The 18,929-nt window shown below is 40.1% G+C and overlaps 1 protein-coding gene across 4 annotated transcripts in view; it reads left to right on the top strand.

Annotated features, from left to right (window-relative positions):
- Positions 1–18,929, top strand: part of INO80D (INO80 complex subunit D) — a 61,890-nt gene that overhangs the window by 6,811 nt on the left and 36,150 nt on the right. For all 4 annotated transcript variants that reach the window (XM_042456044.1, XM_042456071.1, XM_042456062.1 and 1 more), the window contains exons 2-6: positions 9,068–9,208; positions 12,308–12,403; positions 12,516–12,762; positions 14,787–15,589; positions 17,167–17,275. In XM_042456044.1, the coding sequence (XP_042311978.1) occupies positions 12,545–12,762; positions 14,787–15,589; positions 17,167–17,275 (1,130 nt within the window). In that variant the 5' untranslated portion in view covers positions 9,068–9,208; positions 12,308–12,403; positions 12,516–12,544. The remainder of the gene's footprint in view (positions 1–9,067; positions 9,209–12,307; positions 12,404–12,515; positions 12,763–14,786; positions 15,590–17,166; positions 17,276–18,929) is intronic.

Below are 18,929 nucleotides of genomic sequence, written 5' to 3' on the forward strand. Positions count from 1 at the left end.
GGAGCGCAGCTTCTGGCCTCTTAAGATGCATGTGTCATTTAAACAGCGTACCTCCAAAGTCACACAAAGCAGCTTTATTTTGGCCTGTCTATTTGGGCCCACAGTCTTTCAGATAGTCTGGACCTATGCCTTGTAGGGCATTAAAGATCAAAACCAGCACTTTGAATTTTGCACAGAAACAGACTGGTAGCTGTTGCATCTGTTTCAGCAGGTAAATCACATGAATCTTGTAACCAGCCGTAGTCAATGGCATGGCCACAGAATTTCAACGTGTTGAAGTTTCTGTACAGTTTCCAAAGGCAGTCCCATGTAGAACATGTTACAGTAGTCCAAATGATGTGTAATCAAGTCATGTGTCACTGTAGGCAGATCTGGCTTCTCAAGAAATGGGTGTAGCTAGGACACTAGTTTTAAATGTGCAGTGTGTTCCTGACCACAGCTGAAACCTGGGCATCCAGACTTAAATTAGAGTTCAGGAGTATACCCAAGCTGTGAACCTGAAATTTCAGGCAGCGTGTAACCCCATCCAGCACAGGCTGAATCCCTATGTCCTGATCTGCCTTCCAACTGACCAGGTGAATATCTGTCTTGTCTTGATTAAATTTCAATTGGTTTGCTCTCATAGAGTCGATTACTGACAGCAGAATTGATTTAGTACAGAAACAACTTCCTTGTGATCAGATGGAAAGGAGAGATGACATCTCCCAGTGGTTTCATGTAAATATTGAGCAGCATGGGGGACAGAAATGAGCTCTGAGTGGCCAGGGTGTTAAGCAGGCATCCCCCAGCACCATTTTTTAAATCTGCCCCACAAGAAAAACCAGAGCCATTGTAAAATAGTGCCTCTGAGCCCCATCCCAGAGAATCAACCCAAAAGGTCAATGGTACTGAAAGTGTTGAGGCGTCCAGCAGAACCAACAGAAATACACTGTCCCATCTAGTTGCCTGCAAGATCATTACCAAGGTGAGCAAAGCTGTCTCTGTCCCATAAACAGGCCTGAAGCCAGGTTGAAATGTATGTAGATAAGCTGGTTCATCCAGGAATCCTGGAATTGTGAGGCCACCACACACTCCAGTACCTTGCCTCAGAAAGGGGTATTGGAGACTGATGGATAGTTCTCTAGTATAGTGGCATCCAGGGAGGATTGTTTTTTTTTTTTTAAATAATGGGCTCATCACATCCTCTTTTAGACAAGATGGAAACCTGCCTTGCTGTATTAAGACATTGACTACTCCCCTTATCCAATCCACCAACAGCCAAGATAGGCATGGGTCCAGTATGTATGTGGTAGCTCTTATCTCTTCAAGGATCCTGTCTATAATCTCAGGTTGCCCAAATTGAAACATATCCCCAAGGCTTACATCCACCAGACCTATATCTAGTACAACATACAAGTGAGAGTAGATCCAAGCAATTTTATCTGCAAAGTGCTGTGAAAACTCTTCACAGTGGGCTATGGAGTGGTTTATATACTGCTATTGTAGGACAAAATGTAAAAGGTCCCTGACAATTTGGGACAGCTCTGCTGGACAGCATTCTGCAGATGCAGTGGTGGCAGTGGAGAAATATTTCTTTGCTGCTGCCACTGCCACAGCATAGGCTTTCCAGTGCGCTTTTACCTGTGGTTAGACTTGCTCCAAGTCACCCATCACCATTTCTCCATTCTCTGTCCCACATGTTTCATCACCACCAGCTCCCTAGTGAACCAGGGTGCTCCCTTGGCTCCATTTTGTGTACAGGGATGTTAAGGCGCAATTGTGTCCACCACCCTCTATTCCATTTCTCTATTCAAGAGATCAACCAAGACTTGGACAGGAAGGAAACAAGAAACTCCTCAAGAGCCATCAGGGATCCATTTGGATCTATAAGCCATAACATACTGATTACCTGGTTCTCTCTAAATGTGTTGCACTACGTCTGCTGTTTAAAGCTAGTACAGTCATCCCTCCATATTTGTGGCTTTGATATTTGTGGTTTTGATTATTCACGGATTTCATTAATATGTTCTCTCTAGGACTGTCTAGGTCCTCCAGTGCAACTCCGTGGTCAACTTTAACTAAAAGTTGCACTGAAAGACCATTTGTAGCTACGCCAGTGCCATTCTATGGTCAGTGTATGTTGGACATTGACCACAGAGTTGCACTGGAGGACCTAGAGATTCTTAGAGAGGTATCCTTCAGGTAAAAACATGGTGTTTTTGTTATTTGCGGTTTTTCCATATTCACAGGGGTCTTGTTCCCCTAACCCTAGCAAATATGGAGGGACAACTGTATAGCCAATGGCTGGGATTGATGGCAATTTTAGTCCAATACCTGTAGTATGTAGCAGACCAGGGACGGCTGCTATAAGAGATGAATTATGTATTATTGACGGAGAAGGGCATGACCCTCTAAATCAGTGGCCCCCAAACTGCTCTTTAAAGGATTTTGGACTTCAGTTTCCAGAACCCTCAGCCATGTTGGTCAATAGTCTGGGATTCTGGGAGGTGAAGTCCAAAATCCCTTAAAGAGCACAGTTTGGGGAACACTGCTCTAAATATGGTTGAACTGCAGGTCCTAGTAGCCCTATATATTATAGCTGTGGTAAGGAATCATGGGAGTTGCAGTCCAACATCTAAAGGGCCATATATTCCCCACCCCAGTTTTATATGGTTGAATATTACAAAAAAAACCTCCTGCTGTATAAGCTTCAGCATTACCAAGTACAGTTACAGAGCCACCTTTCATAAACTTCAACATTGCTAAACACATTTACCGAGCCACCTTCCCAAGGGAGACTGGTTCTCTATTTGATATCTGCACACTCACACAAGTTAACAATCACAAATGGTAATTATTCTTCCAAATCAAGAAAAACTACAATTTATAAATTAGAGGCAATTTAAAGCTGAAGGTTTTGTTCTGCAAAGAAGTAAGTAAGCAGAATATTCTAAAATAAAGAGTGTTATCTTGTTTTAAGGGGAGGAAGGGAAGGATCTCTTAAAATAGGGTTATCTAATTGCTATCAATGAGGTAGCATATGCTTTTTTTGGGTTCTGAATATTTTGGTTCCACCAGCCTACCATGTCTGCATATTCTAAAACTATATCTGTTATAGAAAGACAGAATGGGGGCAGTTTTGTCACATCTAGCTTCTGTAGAATTTTTAAAAAGTGGTTTGAAGTGTTCAAATATAGAATTACAGATGATAATGAGAAAAATGCTTCTGGGACTAAATTAACATCTTTCTGATATGTGGGAGTTAGTACTGAGAGCAAGATGATATGAGTCACTTTCACCGTGATGTTAAATACATGTGGAAAACTCTTATTAGTTTCAGGGGAACTAACTTTCATATTGGGGTTGTGTTCCTGGGCCCACATCTGGAAACAAAACCAAATGATCACTCAGGGCTTAATATGCCTTGAGTAAACTGCTATAGGATAGAGCTATAAATGAACATAAGATCAGGCCATGATCCAAAAACATAAGAGTAATCATGCTCCCGGTGTCCATGTATGGTTGCACTTAAAGGCATTGTCTTTAATCTTCACCAGTATCTTCTCCTATGTGGTTCATTGCGTAAGCCAACAAACCAAAAAAAAGTTTTTTGTGGGTTTTTCAGGTGATGTGGCCCTGTTCTAAAAGAGTTTATGGCCACATAGCCCGAAAAACCCACAAAAAACTATGGATGCCAGCCATGAAAACCTTTGACTTCATACAAGAAAAAGTTGTTTGTCAGTTCACATGAGCAATTGCCTGTTGAAGAAAATCTATTATAGCTCTATTCAAATAATCTGAAATGAAAATAAGGGACTCATGTGGAGCAACAGTGCGGTTTCCTACCTCTGTCATCCTTTCTGTAGCCTTCATGAAGATGAGAAAGTCTTCTGTTTGTGGAGGCTCTACTTGTAATCAGTTATGCTGGTTTTCTAGTGTTCATGATCATCTGGAGTGCCTCCATTCAGAGGAGAAACTCTCCTCTTCAGAAATATTGTGGAGGATGATTGAGACAAGAAAGGAGGAGACAGGGCTAGCAGGCTCGCCATCCCCATATGGTTTGTCTTAGAGCATCTGAGCAGGGATTATGGGGTGGGAAAGATATCACACTCATGGCTGCAACTCACAGCAATTCAGCTTGTTCCAAAACAAGTTATTAAGGTCTGTCATTGTAATATGATTTTAGTACTAATCCTTACAATGTGACGTAAGAGATTTTTGTCATGGTAACTTTAGCATGGCAAATTCTTCAAAGTTTATTTATTTCATTTATATCTCGACTTTCTCCTGAATTTTGACTTCACGCAGCTCAGAATAAGGTACAAGGTTGCTATTTATTTAAAATATATTTATAGTGTCTTTCTAGGTAAAACTGTTCATAATGAGGACCACTGAATGTTTGAATCATTTTGTTGCATACAAGTTGTAGGGCATGGTTTCCTATTCGGTCAAGGGATCTACAGCCCTGAGTAAGCAAGACCTTAGTGGGGGGCAGTTGGAGATCTTTGTGGTTGTTAACTGCCCTTGAGTTGTCCTTGGCTCACGGATGAGACATCTCCAGTTCTTCCTATGCTCAACAGCTCTGCTCAGGTCCTGCAGTTTCAGACCCATGGCCTCCCTGATCAAGTCTAGCTGTCAGGCATGGGGTCTACCTATCTTTCTGCTGCCTTCTACCTGTCCTGGCAGCATTGTCTTTTCTAATGATTCATGCCTTCTCATGATGTAGCCAAATTCTGACAGCCTCAGTTTAGTCATCCTGGCTTCCACTGAGGGTTCAGGCTTGGTATGTTCAAGAACCCATTTGTTTGTCTACTTGGCCATCCACAGTATCCTCAGAACTCTTCTTCAGCACCACATCACAGCTCTTAACGTTTCTTATTCATAGGATTGTCATATACCTATAATAAATGCTTCCCTAAGCTAGATCTCTGTAACCAGGTTGCATGATCAGCTGCCATCCCTGATTGTTATTGTCTGGGGGTAAATCCAAAGGAATCTCTTTGAAATATTGATATTTGTCCTTTCCATTTTAGACTTCGCAATAATTTGCTTATTCTGTCACTTTATAAAGAAGGCTGCTACTGTTTCCCTGCACTTTTTACAGGTTGAGAAAACCACTATAAATGTTTCTCCCTATTCTTCCTCCAAGCCTATACAGTATTTGGGCCTTGTTTGTCACAAGAGTCCACAAAATTTATTAAAATTTAGGTGTTAACAGGAGACAAATTTTGATTGATTGAAATTTTATTTATATACCGCCATTCCTATGATCACGGCGGTTTACAAACAGAATAAGATACAATACGATACAGGTTACAAATATGCGCCGCCTTACGAAATTTCCGGGTTACGAAAAAAATCCATTAAAAAAAACTGTTCCGGGTTACGAAGGTTATTTCGGGTTACGAAAAATTTTTTGGTGCTTTTCGGCGCTTTTTCGCACGAAATCGCGGCTTTTCCCCATTAGCGCCTATGGCATTTCGGCTTGCGAATGCTTTTTGGGTTATGAAAGCGTCGGCGGAACGAATTAATTTCGTAACCCGAGGCACCACTGTAATACAATAAAAATCACAGTTTAAAAATCAAAATTAACAGCTAAAGTCCTTCATAAAAAAACAACGTATACTACTATATATCATTAAAATCCATCATTAATCAATCAAAATAATAAAACAATATAAAAATACAATAAATAGTATGCAGGAGCAAAACAGTCAGGACATGTGAGGGAAGGCTTGATGAAATAAATGAGTCTTAAGGTTTCTCTTAAATGACTCCAGGGAGGGGGCTAAGCGGAGCTCCTCAGGGAGAGCGTTCCAAGACTGCGGGGCCACCACAGAAAAAGCCCTTTGCGCAGTCGCTGCGTATCTTGTCTTGGGAACACTCAAAAGTTTTTCCCCACGAGATCTGAGAGTGCGGGGCTGATTGTATGGGGAGAGTCGGTCCTTCAAGTACTCTGGGCCCAAGCCATTTAGGGCTTTATAGGTAACAACCAACACCTTGTATTGTGCCCGGAAGCGAATTGGCAGCCAGTGCAGATCTGCTAGTACAGGTGTTATGTGGCTGGCCCTGGAGCTACCAGTGACCAGTCTGGCAGCCATATTTTGAACCAACTGCAGCTTCCGAGTTTGGTACAAGGGTTGCCCCATGTAGAGCGCATTACAGAAATCGAGTCGAGAGGTTACCAGTGCGTGTACTACTGTTTCAAGGTCCCCCCGGTCCAGGTATGGACGCAGCTGGCGTATCAGCCGAAGCACATTTACCGAGCCACCTTCCCAATGTGTGTACAGTTCTGAAAAACTGTAAGCACCTGTATGAGACTTAAAATGAATGGCAGTATTAATTACATTTCAGACAGTGGTGTCGCATGTTACAGACCAAGAATGGGAATCAGTGGCCCTTCGGAGGTTATTGAACTGCGACTTCTAGCATGATTCACCATGGGCTTTGTTGGCTAGGACTGAAGGGAGTAATAGTCAACTGCTGGAGGGAAGCATGATTCCCACCCCCATCTTAGACAGTGCTAAAGGTACATTTTTAACCCCCAAAGCTGGTTTTAAAAGATTATTAGTAGCAGGAGCTCTCATTGCTTGCCCAGTTGGTTTTCCAGAATGTAGTGGATACTTGCAGGAATTTTGCTTATTTGAAAAGTTGATGCATTTTTGTGCATTGAATTGATAATTTGCACTTGAGAAATTATAACAATTGGAAGACCTCTGCGTTTGTTCAACCTTGTAGAATCATTGAATCCTAGAGTTGGAAGAAACCACCAAAGCCACCCTTCTTCCATGCAGGAATACACAGTCAAAGCACCCCTGACAGATGGCCCTCCAGCCTCTGCTTAAAGACCTCCAAGAAGGAGAGTTCACCATGCTCTGAGGAAGCGTATTCCAGCTTTTTCCCCAACTAAAGATATTTCTTATATTTCTCCAAACAAAAAGGAGAAAATGCTTTAATACTCTGTATTTTTTTAAAAAGAAAATGACTTCCAAATCACTTCCCAACCACTTCTCCACATTATAATGTGGTCAACCGATAGACAGCTTATCCATTTTCTAAGCCATTTATTCCACCGGTGGGCCCCAATGTTTTTAATATTACTTGCTCAGATATAAGCCTTAATCGATATAAGTAAGGTGGTAGCCTGATATTAGCAGCTGTTTTTTGTTGTTGTTTTAATGTCTTGTAGACATGTTCAGCTACAGTTTGTACCAATATAATGAGATAATAAAATTTTGTTAAGATAATAACCACTCCGACACATATCGTTTAAACAAAAAGAGCAATAAAATAGACCCATCAGACAATTTAAAATGTCTTGGCAATTAATATGGTTTTGAGTTGGCACTAGAACAGTTGCATTGGTAGGCCTGATCTTCATGGTTACGGTGTTCCAAAACTAAGAGGGCTGCCTCCCTTTTTGATATATAATATACAGTACTGGTATATGACTTGAGGTGCTTGGAGGTGAGAGGCAGTCCGGCAGATATTTGGTTCCTGAGACATTTAGGGAGCGGTAAAATTAAGTACCTGCAGCTTGGGTTAGGATAATAGACAATGCAGCTCCTTCAGCTTCATAGTACTGCTTTGGGAGAAAAGCAGGATATAAATCAAACGAAATGAAATGTAGTGACACAATTTATCCTGGCTCCCACCAGTTTCTGGAAATTTAGTGATCAGGACAGTACTGACACCATCACTTCCCTGTGCCTCAATCTGCTGCACCTCAGAAACCCTACAGTTAGGAAGCTGCATGGTGTTTGGTAATCAACAACTGTGAACTTGAAACTCAACAACCATTATTCAAAATCAGGAGATGTAATACTCATATAATGTATGAGAAAGATATAGCTTTAATAATCACATCTTGATTTGATTGGTACTGACTAGTATCATGCTTGTATTTTGTTCCTTACTTAGTTATTCTGAAGCATTTTGCTTGTTTACTTATAGACTTGTATAATCTGAGGAGGATTTCAATTTAAATAAATGTAAAAAACTGTAAATATGAAATCCAAAAGTTATGAGATCATAAATCTGGTTTAACATCTTGTAAATGTTGAACAGGATGCCATTCTTAGTTTTGATGACAAATCTAAATCCAATAATATAAGGCAGAATTGAACCACCCAGTACTATACTACAGGTTGAGTTTCTCTTATCCAGAATTTAGAAATCTGAAATAACCCAAAGGCCAAAACGTTTTTCATGGATGGCTGAGATAGTGACACCTTTGCTTTCTGATGGTTCAACGTACACAACCTCTGTTTCATGCACAAAATTATTAGAAATATTGTATAAAATTGCCTTCATGCTATGAGTTTAAGGTGTATATGAAACATACTGTAAATGAATTTTGTGTTTAGACCTGGGTCCGATCTCCAAGATACTTCATTATGTACATATATGCAAATACAGGTATTCCAAAATCCCAAAAATCACATTTCTGGTCTCAAGCATTTTGGATAAGGAAGACTCAATCTGTACTAATCTTTCAGTCAGAAGTCTATGCAAACATGATTTTTAACGTGTCCTGTGTTATGCAGGAAATCCATATTTAGATAGATCCCCAAAGCCAGTAAGCTAAGAGATGTCCCATATTTCATTACTTTCTGCCAGAAATCCTGGCTTATTAAACCACATTGTGAACAAGTTGCTTCGTGGTTCACAAAGCCCATTCACTCCTGCTTTGTTTCTCCTGTCCACATGATTGGTTAGCAAACCTGGTGTGAATAGCTTAATGTGATATCCAGCCCTAGAATTATGTTTATTGTACCCAAACAAACCATTATAAAAAGCCAGATTTAGCCTGTCCTATACATCCTTACTTATTTGGGCACAACAAACTATAACCACAGGCTTAGCGGTAGACAAAACTGTCCATGTATAGTTTGTTTAACCAACTACACGAGTAAACAATCTCTGGGCATCAGAAGCTGATAATTCATATTGTGGTTGCATTAGCCAGGAATTCTACCTCAAAGTGATGTACTAACATGGCTATTGTTACATATAATGTGTCTCTACAAAGCAACTTTGGTGACTAAGCAATTGGTCTCATAAAATGAAGTTTCTTGTTGACTTTCAGATCCTAGAACTTGCAGTGAATCATTGGATGTCAGCACTCTAGGTACAAGCAGCCAGTGAGCGACTGATACAGATCAAAAAGGAGAATGAAGATGAATTTTCAGAAGTAAATTCACAAAGTATACGGCTGTCACAGTGAATGGTACTGACCAGAGGGAGAAGCAATGACTTTTATTGTATAGCATTTCCCTCTATTTTATTTTTCTCTTGTTTGTTATGCTTAATTTATTCATTTCTGTTATTTCTGTTATAGCAGATTTAGTCAGTCCTTGCCATTGCATATTTAGGGCAGTTAGACTGAGGCAGAGGGAGAGAGAAGGATAGACAGAAGAGGGATGGGACAATATAAAGAGAAATATGTTGTTATTGTTCTGATATGATTGAAAACTGTATAAACAGCTAATGGCAACAACAGCACAAATAATCTGTCATGGAACTTTGTTCCAGAACACAAAAATTGTAAATAACTTGCCCCAAAGATAACAAATAGACAAGAACCAAAAGCCTGGAATCAAAGGGCGGGGAAACTCCTTTTGGCCTTCAGATGCAAGAACAGCACTCTCCCTCTGTGTTAAAAAAAAACCCTACACTTTATAACACCCTTGTGTGACCAAGCAACAGTGGTATGTGTTAAGTAGCATGTGTCTATGCAAGTAAGAGCAGGTTTGATCCTTAATAGGCAGAGTCACCAGGGGCATCATAGAAATTTCGTTCCCACTTCAGTTAGGTCTGCAGGTATATTATTTTACTTCTTCCTGTATGAGAGAGGCTTCCATTCTTCTCTATGGGGAAAAGTAGAACATTTCACTTGGGAACAAAGCTATAGTGAGATGTGAGGAAACAAAAATTACCCTCTATGGCATTGCTTGGCCTCATACTCTATGATGAGCCTGCCTCTTTCTTCTGAAGATAGTTCTAGACTTGCAGAAGAGGAGCAAACTTTGCTTCTCCCAAACCAGGAGTCTGACTTGGGGTGGTGGAGTGCAACTCTTAGGTTTAAGAAGGAGCACATGTTTCTTGCAGTGGTCAGACTGGAGGGAACAAAAAATAGGGTTAGATTTTTTTAAAAAAAATTCTAAAACAGGCCAGGCATCTTGTCCATTGTTCAGACACTGCAAGAGGTTGCAATCTTCCTCTCTTACCCACTTGACAAGTCTTTTACTTGTTTATTGTTACCATCAAACTGGAAAAACATCTCGTAAATATATTGACAACCAATTGTCATGTTCAAGTAGAAAAGCGCTTCCAAAGTTGTATATGTTAAGAAATTTGCATACATGGTGGTGAATGGTAAAATTGGTGGTTAAAAATGTTAATTACTTGATCAAGTTTTGCAGTTTCTGTGCTTAGTTAGAAGATGAGAAGAAGAATGGTTAGACAGGACAGGGAAATTGGGAGGCAAGTTTTGTTTGTGATTTTAGAATTATTTCTAAAGAAAAGTTTTTAAAATACTTTTTTATTACTTCTTTACAGTTTTAAACATTTGTATTCATCCAGTTTTAAATATTGTATACTTGACAGTCCTGGTAGGATGAGAAGCAATAAACAAATGCCTATAATAAAATAAAATAGATTAGATACCACTTGGTTATTAGAAGATTGGACAATGCCAGTAATGTGTTCTCTGGCATTTTACTGGAACATGAGATTGCATGGAGACTTGGGAAGGGTCCATGATTCCAGTAACAGTGCTGCAGATATAGCCCATCCATTACAGAGCTAATAGTACCACCCAGATCAAACTAGCCTAGTATAAACTTTACATACAAGTTGTCCAGAGGACCTCTGGAAGCTTTGAAACATATTTGGATCCCATTCTAATTCTGGGTCCTTCACCCTTGAAGTACAAAGCTGCAGCTCTTGCCAGCAAATTATCTGCTACTCTTGAAGGCCATATGTCAGGAAGCATGGCATTCCTTCTGCAGATATGCTCTTCAGACAGAGGGAAGGCAGTAGAAGAAGAGAAAGAAATAGAACTAGCTCGTCTTTCCCTTTTTGCCACAGCTCAGTTTCCCAATGTCCTCTGAGGCCATTCAACCTAGTCAGATAGATTCCAGCCCTTGACTGCTGCCTCCTAGTTTTCTTCTATTGCCACTTCCTCTTCACTCTCTCTGGCTTCCCAGCTGCATTGTAACCAGGTGCTGAATGTGTCCCAGTTGCTTGGAAACACTGTTCTGATGTATCCCTCACATATTTAGCTTCAGGTCACCCCTTCACAATCACCTCTGTCACCTCTATTTTAAAATAATGTGGCATATGTCCCTTCTTTCTGTATGTGGAATGTAGGGGCAGGTAGTGAAGGAAGACTCATATAGAAGAGACACATAAAATGGAAGCAAATTGTGGATGTCTAATGCAAAATGTCTAATGAATTCTGTTCAAAATATTGATGTACCAGGCTGTGAACAGATGCGAAAGGCAAAAGACCTGGTCTAGCAAGCAAGAAAAGGATGTCTGTGTTTGAAGGTGTTCAATTTGTGACTATAATTTTAAATGTCTTATAAACAATTGATCAGTAAATTTCCAAAGAAACACAATTTACTGTGTGTGCTTGTTTGTACAAACACCTATTTGGGCACAAAATACTGGCTTTACTATCCCTGAATATGCATTTTGCTATCTAAAATCCACTTTTTGTTTTGTTCAGTTGTAATCAAGGATATCTGAGTCTTGCACCAATACATCAAAAGCTATCATAACAATTTAATTTCAAGCATAAATACATTTTGAAACTTGAGGGGGAAAACTTGCAGGATGATATAAAGTAGAGAGTGGTGAATCCATAAGTAGAATAAAGGCTAAGCACTTCTTTTACTTAATGCCAGTCTGTTCTATATTGTTCCACATGAAAATAGCTTTTCCTGAAAGAAAAAGGAATGGGGGGTGTTGATGGTGGGGGTGTTGGTTGTGCCTTTCTTGTATTGTGCATGCTTAATCCCTTAGGCTTATGAATAACATTTGGAGGTGCTATTGCTCAAGAAATTAGTATGTGGAATGTGGGACATTAATGAGTGCTTTCCCATATGATTACATATTGGGATTGACCACAACATAATATTTTGGGAGGATGCTTATTCTCCAAGAAAGACCTGTGCAAAATGTATTCCACATGTAAATATTACCATTGTATGTAATAATGGTTATGGGATGATCATATGAATCAGTTGTAATCAATAAGCAGTATAATTTTATTTTTCCAACATGATTTGATTAACAATCCCCCCCTTGTTATTTTTCTTAGACAATCTGCTTCATCTTGACTCATCTTCATTCCAGGATAGTTGTGTCTCTGAGGCCCTCTGATCACTTTGACATGGTACAGAAGATTTAAAATTGGGTAATTGATCCTCTTCATATAGATTAGAACTAAAACCTCATATTTTCTCCATCTTTGGTTTTGAAACTTACCTTTAACTTTCTTCTGTTGTGTGTGTGTGTGTTTCTTTCAGCTGATGTTCACAAGGAAAAGAGTCACGTGATGTATGAAGGCAAACACATACACTTTTCTGAGGTTGACAATAAGCCGTTGTGCTCGTACAGCCCCAAACTGTGCAAGCAAAGAAGACTTAACGGCTACGCCTTCTGTATCAGGCATGTTCTAGAGGACAAGACTGCCCCCTTCAAGCAATGTGAATATGTGGCCAAGTACAATAGCCAACGCTGCACCAACCCCATCCCCAAATCTGAGGACCGTAGGTAAGTCATGTTGGCACAGTAAAAAGAGAAATCATATCTCTGTGGTGCTCCATGTTAAGCAAAGCTGTGTCTGGCCAGAATTTTAAATGGTAGACCACCTAAGTTCCCCATGTGTTTGCAGTGGCTTCTTTGTAAGGTCCGAATAAGTTTGCAAGCAAACCAGTTTTTCCAGGCAAGCATTCTCTGAGGATGCTAGCCACAGATGCTGGCGAAATGTCAGGAAGAAACTCTTCTAAAACATGGCCACATAGCCCGAAAAACCCACAAAAAACTGTGGATGCCAGCCATGAAAGCATTCGACTTCTCAGAAATGAGTTTTTCAGGGCAAAGAATTAGGGATGAATTACTAGCACAGACCAACAGTCTTGATAATAAACCAGCTAAAGAAACACTGTCAGTGGAATGCACAATCTTTTCCATGTTTGCCTGTGAAAACATCTTGTCATGTAATATTTGAAGATAATATCTTCCAGACAACAATGATGGATAAAATTTGCTCCTACATAAATGTGCTCACAGCTTCAGCCTTGGTCATATCACTTTAAATCAAGCAATATTTAGTGTCCATTTAGTAGTTTCTTCTAAAACAATTTTAAAAGTAAAAAAGGCCATAATAGAATTATAAATATAAAAATACCCATAACTTGTTGACATTTCCCCTTATTAATATCTGCCCACTTTCTTTTACTGACACTAGCAGTGTTCCTCTAACTTCTTAGAAGTTTCAGTTCACTTCCAATTCATTCTTTAGTTTTCAGTGGAATCTCTTGCTCTTTGTATGATTTAAATTCATCATTTTTGTTGAAGAGGTTATTGATAAAAATTATAGGTGGTATGAATGCTTTGTTGCAGCACTCAAGATGTAGAACAAAATAAACATAGTTTTTAAAATTTGAATTATGAATCCAGGAAATTTAAATATTTATTAAAATGGCACCTGAACATACTGGTATATTTAGAAGACTTTGGAAAGGGACAGAGGAAGGAACTGCCTTTTAGGTCAAACAGAATGGAGATGGAAGGAAAGTGCAAAGAATTAACTTCTTCCCTTTTTCAACAAGAGTTTGATTTGCTTATGCCTTTTTTTTTTATTTCATGGAATGCTGGCCTACAGTTCCTGAGAGAATAGTAGGCCTCAGGTTAGTAGGTGGCGTTCTATCCATCTCCTCCTCCTCCTCATTTTTATACCAGTCTTCTTTGATTTTAACTCATCTCTTTCTTCAAGGAGGTTACCGTGGTATATGTGGATCTTCCAATCCTTTAGCCTTACTAGAGTGTTGTGATGTAGGTTAAAATGAATTAGATAGGCCCAAGGAGCTTCATGGCATAGCAAGGATTTGGGCTGAGGTCTCCCCTAAAGGCACCAGATCCTGTCTGATCTTGGGAGACCTCCAATGAATGCCAGGGTCTTTAGGCAATATTTCAGAGGAACGAACTGGCAAAACCACCTCTGAGTAATTCTTGCTCAGTGAAATTCATAGGGCCGCTATAAGTTAGCAGGCCACTTGAAGGCACATAAGCATACACACTCCCTGTTGCTATTCTTATGTTTTCAGGGTTAGAATTGTTTGCACCAAACCAAAAATATCCTGCTCTATTTACTGTTTGGCTTACTTATATTGAGTTGGGGAAAAACATGTTCTTTGCTGAATTGTTTTCTGTGGCTGGAACTATTAAATAAGATAAGTAATTTTTGTGTTTTCACTGATTTTCAAGCATAAGATTGGAGAGTTAGGGAGGTAAGCTTTCCACAGAAGTGTGTTAAACCTAACGGAGCTATTTTTGTTTAGGTAAAACCTTTGTTGTCATTCACTATAATCTACCCCATGTGTATCCTTTAAATGCAGCCTACAATTCTGCAACTGTACTGATGTTAAATTGGAACTATGTGATATCCTGACTAATTGGGCATGAGATGTTCAAATTTCCTTTGTTGAGCTTTCCTCCAAATACTGTTTTCTCAGCTGAGTGGTTGGCATAAGAGCTAGATGGAAAACATAATTTGCTGGTTTTACTTTTTAAAGGTACTGCAACAGTCACCTACAGGTTCTTGGCTTTTTACCGAAAAAGGAGAGGAAGAAAAAGAATGATCCAGTAGAGGAGGTAAAAGTTCGGCACCAGATGGATTCAATGGCCTTCAGCTTGACAGTCCCTCCGCTGGCCTTGAAGATGTCCAATGGTCTGGATGGGATGTCCCTCTCTCCACCAGGAGCCCGACTTCCTCTCCACTACTTGGAAGCAGAACTGGAAGACCCCTTTGCTTTCAATGAGGAAGATGATGATCTCAAGAAAGGGGCTACAGTGAAGAAAAAGCTGCAGAGCAAATTAGCCCAAAACCGACAGCGCCAGAGAGAAACAGAGATTCTGAAAGTTCGCCAAGAGCACTTTAGCCCCCTTCCTGCACCTTTGCAGCAGCAGTCGCCACCTCCTCAGCCACCGCCACCTCAGCAGCAGCAGCAGCAGCAACAACAACAGCAGCAGCAGCAGCACTCCCATCTCTCACCTTTACCAACTTCTTTAAAGCCAGCAGGGCTACCGCAGGGCTTAGTCTGCAAGTCACCTCAACCTCAGAACACCAGCCTACCAATGCAGGGAGTGGCACCCACCACACACTCTATAGCACAAGCCAGGCAGTTGTCTAACAAAAGACCTCTGCCTCTCCTGAACCCCACTAAGGCTCCTGCCCCAGACCCACCCAGGCCTGACAGGATCCTCATGAAAGCCACAGCCTTCTCTCCGCACTCATCGTGTATGAGCCGGCTACAGAGACTGGTGAAACTGTGCACTCAGAAACAGCAGCTGGATGCTGATCTGTTTCCACATTTAGGTAAGTGGAGAATTCTGTGTTTCATTGAGCTTTCTTCACTTGTAAAATATCGATAAGTGCAAGCAAATGTACTCTGTCCACTTCCCAGAGCATGGAATTTATGTTGCAGGGGATAGTAGTGCATACATAGACGTTTTGTATATTCACAGCTGAGTATACCCACAACTGAATCTTTCTAAAATTCAGCTTGGTATTAGTCAGCCATTTTATGTTTTGATTGCTATTTTTCAAGGGAGGGACTGTTACTCTGAGTATCAACTTTAGCCTTTGTTATGTGTACAAAGCTCCAGAAACTCCAGTTTAAATTTCTTAGGAACTATGGGGTTTCATATAATAGTGATGACATATACATATATGATTATACAGTCCAACTCACTGGAAAGTAGGAAGCTGACTTAGGGAAGGGGACTAGCTGTGTGGCACATAACTGTTTTCTCCTGCACTTTTCTGCTCCCCCTCAGCATCTGCCACCTGAGTCAACTACTTTGATTTGTATACTTGAGCCAGTCTTTATTGCCTGGGCAGTGGAGATTAGTACTGTACTTGTCTTCCTCTGTTGACTTAGGTACAGGTGTATCTCAGTTAACATAGAAGATGTGTTCCTTGGCCTTATTTCTTTAACAGAAAGTGTGGGACCAAGGGCAGAAATAATATGGAAAGAAAAAATAACCCCACACTAACAACATGCACTTGTGAAATGAAACAACCAGATCAAGTTTCATAAGCAAACAAAAAAATTTTGAGCCTGCTAGAGACTACTTGGAAACTTTTTCTGAAATGTATCCACTGATTTTTTCTTTCTTTCCACAGCTTCCACTTTTCTTGATTTCCATTTTGGAAACTTAAGAGTGCCGTGCTTTTTTTTTTTTTTACCTTGTTTGGGGGAGCTGGTGAGGCAGGCTTACCTACTCTCCTTTTTCTCTCTGTTTTTTTGTTCATGCATAGACAGTAAAAGATTGTGGAGGCAGCTGCCGTTTACTTTGCATGATGTAGGAAGGCACACAGAGCTACAGTAGAATCAGCTAGAGCAGGATTCCATTCTTTTCCATCTCATGCTTTATTATATTGTTTACTGCAGAGATGCTACTGCAACCCAATAGTGAAAGTGTGAGTTTCTCCAGTCTTCCTTCACCATTATCCCCATGCTGGTACTGCTAAAATACTTTCAGCTAGACGGAGGACAAGGAAAGAAGGTGGGGCTGGGCAGGTATAAAAAGACAGCTCAAAAGAGAACTTTGTTGTCAGAGGCTTTCTTAACTGTACAGTACTTGTATATGAGAGTGGAATAGACCCACCCACCCCCATGATCCTATGGATATGGGGGAGGCAGTTTATAATTGTTTGGAGACTTCACATTGCTTAGGATGTCTTCTTGTTACATGTTTAATACTCTGTCTTATAAGGAAGTTGTGGTTCATAATGAGGCATTCAGTGAGTTACCCAATATTTCATTTTGAACACCTATTAATTTCATAGATCTGAAAGAGGAAGTGTATATGTGTCTTGTGCATTGCCACAAGAATGCCAGGGATACTTGAGCCTCTTTGGGAGTGTTCATTTCCTTTTATACTTTCAAGGGTTGGACTGGTCTGAAGACAGTGGAGAAGAATTTGAAGAACTGGAGCAAAATTCGCCATACCATGTTGCATGGTCTATCCGGGAAGCCCTCAGATATGAAAGGAATGAGTAAGTATATGAACAGAAACAGAAGAATTGAATAAGTAAAAACAATAGGAAACAGTGGCGCGTTACAGAGCGCCCAAAATGGGCGCTCTGCCGGCGCTGCCGGTTGCTGCATCCAGGAACCGCAGCAGTCAAACTGCGTGGTTCCCGCACGCACCAAAAAGAAGCCACAAAAAGTGGCTTCTTTTTGGGCCCCGGAAGTGGCGCCGCAAGTGGCCAATGGTGCACTCATGACGTCACTTCCATTGCTGGACGTGCGGATGCTATGCGTCCGCAACGTCAAGATGGTGGCACCCGTGTAGAACGGGCGCCGCCATTTTGTATGTCCCCAGGACGTACTAGGGTTAGGGGCGTGCGTAAAGCACGCCCTTTCCTAACTCTAGTACATCCTAGGGATGTACTTTACGCCCGTGCAGAACGGGCCAGTATGTCAAATGGGTATTTGGAGAAGTTACAGATTCAGAAGACTATGAAGGTCATATTATTCAAATTATTATTGATTTTGTAAAGTATATACATTAGACTTTATTTTCACTGCTGAAATGTAAAACTACTGTTTTTATTTAGTAAATGCCTACAAATTGGCTTAAAACATTTTGTTGGAATCACATGGACAATTGTTAGGTATTTCATTGTCTTTTATAGAAGTTTACTTGTACATGCTTTCACACTGCTGTATTGTCTATTGCATTATTCTTTTCAATATATATCTTGCTTTTTTTCTTTCTCTTTTTCTTTCATTATAGTTTTTGCACAGCAAATGATAAATAAAAATTCATTTAGTTGGATGTAAATAAATTAAAAAACCAAGTCTTTAATTGTTAGGAAAATTGTTAAAGGGTCACCTTGGTCCAAAACACACTGCAGAAATAATCCATCTTGAGACCGCTTTAACTGTCCTAGCTCAGTGCTAGAGAATTTTGGGAAGTGTTGTTTTGTGAGACATTTAGCCTTCTCTGTCAGAGAGGTCTGGTGCCTCAGTAAGCTACAATTCTCAGGATTTCCTAGCACTGAGCCAAGGCAGTTCAAGTGATCTCAAACTAGATTATTTCTGCAGTGTGTTTTGGACCTTAGTCAAGCAAACCTTTAAAAAAGACAAATGCAGAAACTGAGTTCAGAATCCAAATAACAAAACAGGATGTGTGATCTTAGTTGTTATCCTTTGTAGTGGTCCTGTTTCTATACTGAGAGCAATGTCTTATGGTCCATTTGTATGAGCTATCATTGCATGGTATTGTAGCTTGTGGTGTTGCAAGAGCAAGGCTATTTCACCACTGCAGTGTTTTGTCTTAAAGCTCTACACTTCCAATAGTCATTGGATATTGCATAGAGATAAGAAGGCATAGCAGGAAGGAGACTTGAAATCGCTTGGATGTAAATTATAGTCAGTGGGACCCACATGAATTTATTAAATTTCTATCTTTCCAATCAATAATTTCCAGGATGAAGATTAAGAGTACAGTGGACCCTTGTTATGTGCTGGGGTTTGGTTCCAAGATCCCCTGTGGATAACAAAATTCATGGATGCTCAAGTCCTATTAAATATAATGACATAGCAAAATGGTGTCCCTTATAAAAAAATGGAAAAATTTGAAAGTTTGATATTTGAATTTTTTTTAACATTTTCTAACCATGGATGCTTGAATCCATGTATAAA

Source organism: Sceloporus undulatus, chromosome 1 (assembly GCF_019175285.1).
Source record: "Sceloporus undulatus isolate JIND9_A2432 ecotype Alabama chromosome 1, SceUnd_v1.1, whole genome shotgun sequence".
NCBI classification, from domain to species: domain Eukaryota; kingdom Metazoa; phylum Chordata; class Lepidosauria; order Squamata; family Phrynosomatidae; genus Sceloporus; species Sceloporus undulatus.